The following is a 6722-nucleotide window of genomic DNA, read 5'->3' on the forward strand; positions in this document are numbered from 1 at the left end:
TATATCTGCATTTTTAAGAGATTTAAAGTACAGAATATGAAGCTGAGTGCTGCTTGAATAATTTTCTCTACATGATTTTAAAATAAAATAAAGCCCTTCCTCCTCCTCCACCAAAAATATTTTGCAAGTGTTTGGCTTCCAGTCATCAGAGTCTTCCAGATTAAAGAGTGTTCAATTAGACCCTTGTCATCTGTTATGCATTTTAACAACTTTTTTTTAAGGTAGGAAATAAATGAGATATCCGTCCAAACTCCAAAATTCAAGTTCAGTGAACTTCTGTCTCTGGGTGGCTTGCCAGGATTCTTCCAGCTAAGAAGAGAAAAATAAGCAGTGCTACTGGGGCGATGGGAGGGTAGGGGTGTATTGTGGCCTTTTTGTCAGTAACTGAGCCACTTTGTTCTCCCTCTGGAAGCTGCCTTAGATAAATAAAAGCCTCAGCTCATGGAGTGCCTTGGTCTGGCCGCCCTCCCTGCCTCGTTCCTGGAAAGGAAAAGCCATGACAACAGAGAAGCAAGACCTGCTCTGTCCAGTTTCCTGATTAGAGGCAGCTGGAAGGAGATAGAATGATCTCTACCCACACAGGGTCATGCTTTCCGCACTGGCCAGGAGGAGAGCTCCACCTTCGACTGGATCTGCAGTGGCTATACTGGATTGAGCAAAGGTACCCTAGTTGTAACAGGGCCATCTGATGCCCAATTCTCTGCCTCCTTTTGGCTACAGCTGTCTGGAGACTGGCCCAGAATGGGGTATTTGCCAGCCACTCCAACACCGGGCCGTGGCTTACAGCACAGAGCTGGGGTTAAAATTCGCTATTGCAAAACCCAGGTGACTGATACTGTGTCTTATCTAAGATAGTTAGAAGGCCTTGATGCCTGAGCCAATTTTTAACAGCCAATGAAACATTCCAAAGGCTGGGATAACCACTCCCACTGTCACTGAGTATTTTCTGAGAGACCTATTTAAATAACAATCATTCTGGAATTCTAAGGAAGAATGGCCAAGAACTAATACCTACTGGAAGAAGAAAGTTTGAGATAAGCAGGAAATAGATAAATCTATAGGTAAACCTAAACTCAAAAGTTTCAAACTTTTAGGATATCTAACATTAACTCAATTCTTTTCTCTTCCCCATGTGAGACACTTAAGGAAACTACACTCTCAGATCTCCATTTACAGTCAGTATTTAAACTAGATTTGAGCTGTGTGCATGCTTGTTGTTTTTTTTTTTTAAAGGAAAATATGAAACCAAGTATTCTTTTCTTCCCCACCGCTCCCATCATTCATTTGCCTATGCATGTGTGGGATCAATTACTGAAAAGTCAACAGCCGCTCTACAAAAAGAATGGAAATGTAAGCAATTTTTAACTTTAACCTAATCCCTCAAGTTTTCAATCTGTTTGTTCACTGTGAGTCCACTCAAAGGCACCTAATACAGTAACAACCAACTTAGGGCAATTAAGGAAGTAGTAATTGAAAAATTTCTGGTTCTCCTTTTCCTCTCCCACACGAGTCTTTTGGGTAATGTTTGCTGCTGTTGTTTATGATAGTCTCCACAACTCCCCAACACTAGTTCACTGGTCACAGTCTCTTAAGTCCCAGCATAGAATGTCCTTAGCACGGTGCTTTCCTAGACAGTGAAAGAAGGAGGAAAAGTCCTATGAATTGTCAGTTTCTGCAACAGAGCCTATATCGTGACCCATCTCCAACTTTTTACATTGTGTGAATTTTAAAATGGATGTTAGTTCTAATACAGGTGTGTCATCACTGTGAATATATATTTTAAAAATGCAGTTCTGGATTTAAAAGGCCCTCGCAGTCAGAGCAGGCAATATCAACAGTTGGGCAAAGTGACAGGAGCAGGTGATCTGTAGACGCCCACAGCAGCCACCAATGAGGGAGTTGACTGCCCCAGACTTGGGGGCTACAGTGCAGGCTTAAAGGACAGCTTTACATTTTCTGAACCATTCTACGAGGGTCAGCCACACCAAAATGTAAATGTTGAAGTGGTGCTCCTCTGCCTCTTAGCTTTTAAAAATCCCTGGCAAATCGCCTGAAGATGTCTCATGATATCTTCTTCAGCTTTTTTTCCTTTTTCTTTACTTTCAATTTCTTTTTCATACCTGTCTCTTTTTGGCACATTGCATAGTTTACCGAGTTCTGATTTGGAAAGCAGCCTTTCTAGTTCTAATAATAGTCTGTAGTAGGATCTTAATGGTGTGTTGTACCAGGTGTTTTACTTAATTTACATTTTAATTTAATCTTTGTTACCTTCGGTAGATTTCTACTCTGACAATGTCATCCATTAAGATTGAGTGTGTTTTGCCAAAGAATTGTCGTTGTGGTGAGTCTCCAGTGTGGGAAGAAGCAAGCAACTCTCTACTCTTTGTAGATATTCCTGCAAAAATGGTTTGCCGATGGGATTCGCTTACAAAACAAGTGCAGCAATTTACCACAGGTAAGATTCCTCCCTGGGTTTTCTTGTCAAAGTGTGCTGAAAATGCTTTAACTTTTAAAAAAATAATAAGGCAGTCTTTTTTATTCCATTCCCTCCTGTTTACTCCAGGTGTAAATAATGGATGATCATTACTTTCTTGTTCCTTTATGGAAAAGGGGCAGCATTCTCAACTGTTTTTTAATGACAAGGCTTAATAAGTTCATATAACAATACTGAAAATTGTAGAACCAGTGGCACAGCAAAAGAAGTCCAATATTTTTTTATTATGTAAGAAGCTGTGCTGCAATCCCCAAAACACGTGGTATGAATCTACCAGCTGCTCCGCATGAAAAGGACGGGCAACCTCCTTCCATGTGATTTGTTATCTCTGAAAAACCACTGGAAGGTCGGCTATGAGTCGGTTATGACTCAACAGCACATAGCAATAATATATATTTGCTTATTTCATTTAAGTGAAATAAGTATATGTCCTTTAGCTATTGATGTAATGTTTTCAAGTTCTTGATGCAGCATGCCATCAGAACTTCATTTCTCTTTGTGCCTGAGTAAAATTCAATGGACTGATATTACTTAGCCATAAAGAGAAATTAAGTTCTCCATTTCTATGACTGACTGCTTTTACCATAGTCAGAATCAACTGGAGGGAAATAGGTTTTATGTTTGGTTTGGTTTTGTGTTGGAGGTGGGAAAAAGGCATTCACAAAAATGAGTTGTTCTCAAACACAGTGTCTGAATTCCCTTGGGGTTATTATAAGGAGATGATTTTTAAAAGAGGTCCAGTAGCCTCTTTGAGTAAGAACTAGAAAGTTCTGACTCGGCTATAAAATAAAGACACCTATACCAGGTGAGAGCAAGTGAAAGAAACTGAGGTTTATTAGATGTTCATAACAGACTACGAACGGGTCAGGACAGACTGACATCCATCTTTATCTTACAAAAGGGTTTATATATCTTTTTGCCAACAGGGGGTGGGGTTTACACTGCGATGGTGCATTCCTTCTAGTAGATGTATGGTGATTTCTGGCCATCTCCTTTGTCTTTTCCTTGAAAGTCTGCTCTTTTGCCACATTCCTTGAAAGTTTGTTTTTGTTGTTATATTTCCAGAGTCTGTTAAAACAATTCTGATTGATCTTTGGGTCAGCGTTTCCTTTGCCATTCCCTGTCAGACAAATTGAGCATCTCCAAGTTGCTCTGGCTGTCTCTAGGTTAGTAATCTCTCCTCTGAACTTAATTCATTCCTCTGTAAGGACTCCTGACTTATTGTATTGTATTGTGGATATATTGTAGCACTCTCGACCTCTTCCACTGGCTGAGAGCTTCCAGAGTTGGGTTTTATTCACCTTTCTTGCCACCCAGAACAGCACACAGAGCCCATGCTTAATAAATACATATGTAGTTATGTAGCCCTTGAAGACCTCTGATAGAGTGGTAATTAAAGTGCTTGGCTGCGAACCGATAAATCAGGGATTCACATCCACCAGTTGGTCTGGGAGAAAGATGTGGTTTGCTTCTGTAACAAATTACAACTCTAGAAAGCTAGCGGGCAGTTCTACTCTGTTCTACAGAGTCTCTATGAATCAGAATCAACACAGCAGCAGTGGGGTTGGGGTTGTTTGTTGGGGTTTTTGTAAGAAAAACATTTAATTTCCCAACCTCCATGTAATTAAGCCTCAAGCCACCAGAACACAACCTCCCTCATAGCCCTGCCCCCCAAACCTTTAATTTTCTCCCCAGCTCTTCTGCTGAAGAATTTGGCGTTTACAGTGACTGGTTCTTTGGGAGCTTCTCCTTCCCCAAAACTTCGTAGTAGCCCAATCAAACTACATTGATGATGGGAGTAGCTCCAGTATTGTTTTTGGCAGCATTTACCCTTGTCTGTTCACTAACCAAATTTGATTATTTGTCCAGGTTGACAGTTGGGCAGAAGCTCTGATTCTCTTCAGGTGGTAATGTCTCATATCAACCTTTCCAAAATAACCTGGATAACTGACCATTTTAAAGGTCAATCTGATGCATGTCACTAACCTGGTGATTGATTGTGCCATAATACCCACAGCCAGTGAATAAGGTCAGCAATTACTCTTCAAAAGCCCATCAACGTAACCACCAATACCCAACTGTGACACTAGCCTCCATTGCCTTTTCTTTTATTTATATAATTCTCTCTACTGACTAGAAGGAAGACAATACTCCCATTGCTGAAAGAGCTAGACTCCTTCTCTAAGAGATACCAGGCAAGTGATGGTCTTGGTTACTGGTTGGCTACCAGAGTTCTAACTGGTGCCTTTGTCTTTGTAGATGCCCCTGTCAGCTCTGTGGCCCTTCGCCAGTCTGGAGGCTATGTTGCCACAGTTGGAACAAAATTCTGTGCTTTGAACTGGGAAGATCAGGCCACAGCTGTCCTGGCCACAGTGGATAAAGACAAGAAAAATAATCGATTCAATGATGGGAAAGTGGATCCTGCTGGGAGATACTTTGCTGGTATGATTAATCTTTTACTGAGTTTGGGAGGAAACTTAGGAGAATGGCTAATAAAGGGCTCACTGCTATTGTGGCACTATAGAGTCTTTAGCAAAGACTAATTTGTATGGCACTTTTGTGGTTTAAATGAATTTTGAATACAGGGGGCTTTTGATGATGATAATGAGATTAGAAACAGTTTCAAGGTGGAGGGGAATGAAAGAACAACACAAACAACATTTGAAAACCCCTTAGGTATGAGTCCATGGGTAAGCACCTTTGAAGAAAAGTTTAGCAATCTGCTTTTGAAAGATCAGCTCATTTACATCAGTGTTTTGCAAGTCCAGGGTGAACTTAGGAGATCATAAATAGCTTTATGGAATCACACTCCTGAACTACTCTCTTCATTCTCTCTTAGTCTTTTCCAGTTTGCTATAGTTCCCCAGCAATAGGACACAGGGAAAATATAAAAGCAGCAGTTTGACTCTGCTTAATTAAAACTTCAACTTTGGCTTCTGTAGATTTCTTTTGCTTCCTACTCTCTATTCTATTGTTTCTCCTGACATAGAATTGCCTACAGACTGTTGTTTGTGAAAATGGAATGGAGAAAAAATGTGGGAGATTTACCTACTCTGAGGATAAATTTTCTTCTGATCTTTGAGGTAGATCAAGAGAATTTCTCCTGGACCTGTCTCTGTCTACATCACACAGCTCACTTTCAGTTTTCAGACTGCACTGAATGCAGGTCGAGAAATACTAAGGGGAGAGAGTGGTAAACTCACGACCAATTTAATAGTCCTTATTATTTTTTGGCTTCTCAAAAACCTGCACTATTCATTTATCCCCTCCATAATCAAAGGGTCCATTATGTTGTTTTAATAAACGGAAGTGTGATGTTCTCCCTAAACCCCTGGATATATTCTTTTGCCCTCTTCCCAAGTAGATTATTTTTTTTCTTTTATTATGCTTCATTCATGTATTTTCCCTCAATCCTTCCTTCCACTCGTCAAACTCTTCAAACCCATGATTTCCCTCTCTCCCATCCTCAGCCCCCTGCCCCCTGCCTTTCCCTCTTTGTTGTGCCATGCATTTTGTCCAGGTTCTATAGTTGTGTTTATTGGGAGAGTAAACCTGGGCTTATTTCATCTTAGCTGGAAACTCATTATAGTTTTAATTTTATTTGCAAGTTAGTTACGATTTAAAAAATGGGACCAAGATTGGAATTCTAAAACAATTCTCTTTTCTTAAACATTGGCAGAGAGACAAAAGAAATGGTATCATGTATTGTGGGACTGAGTTCAGTACTCTTTGGTTTATGTAGGCACCATGGCTGAGGAAACAGCTCCAGCAGTTCTTGAACGACACCAAGGGTCTCTGTACGCCCTCTTTGCTGACCACCATGTGCAAAAGTACTTTGACCAGGTGGACATCTCCAATGGTTTGGATTGGTCCCTAGATCACAAAATTTTCTATTACATCGACAGCCTATCCTACTCTGTGGATGCCTTTGATTATGACCTGCAGACAGGACAGATAAGTATGGGCTTTATAAATTATTTTTCTTAATACTGTTGATATTTTTTTAATGTGTATATGTGATTTGAGAGCCACTTCTCCTTCAATCCCAAGGGTAAAGGTTCTTATTTGTCAAATGAGAGCTTTCCCACACTATTATTCTAATACAGCCATTATTACAGAGATTTGGCTGTACTTCCAGTCAAACTATGACCCTCAACTCAGCTAAATATGTTTTATTTTTGTTATTTTTATTATTGTTTTATTATATTATTTTATATTATATTATTAT

At 39.9% G+C, this 6722-nt stretch overlaps 1 protein-coding gene across 2 annotated transcripts in view; it reads left to right on the plus strand.

The window, feature by feature from the left end:
- Positions 1 to 2281: 2281 nt before the first annotated feature.
- LOC102846315 (regucalcin-like) overlaps positions 2282 to 6722 on the plus strand; it is a 14774-nt gene continuing 10333 nt past the window's right edge. Inside the window, exons 1-3 of one of the 2 annotated variants that reach the window (XM_006881767.1) lie at positions 2282 to 2455; positions 4754 to 4936; positions 6237 to 6452. In XM_006881767.1, the coding sequence (XP_006881829.1) occupies positions 2293 to 2455; positions 4754 to 4936; positions 6237 to 6452 (562 nt within the window). In that variant the 5' untranslated portion in view covers positions 2282 to 2292. The remainder of the gene's footprint in view (positions 2456 to 4753; positions 4937 to 6236; positions 6453 to 6722) is intronic. The other variant, XM_006881768.1, reaches the window with a different exon arrangement.

The sequence above is a fragment of the Elephantulus edwardii genome, unplaced genomic scaffold, assembly GCF_000299155.1.
Source record: "Elephantulus edwardii isolate Elephantulus edwardi_28Jun2011 unplaced genomic scaffold, EleEdw1.0 scaffold00016, whole genome shotgun sequence".
In the NCBI taxonomy this organism is placed as follows: domain Eukaryota; kingdom Metazoa; phylum Chordata; class Mammalia; order Macroscelidea; family Macroscelididae; genus Elephantulus; species Elephantulus edwardii.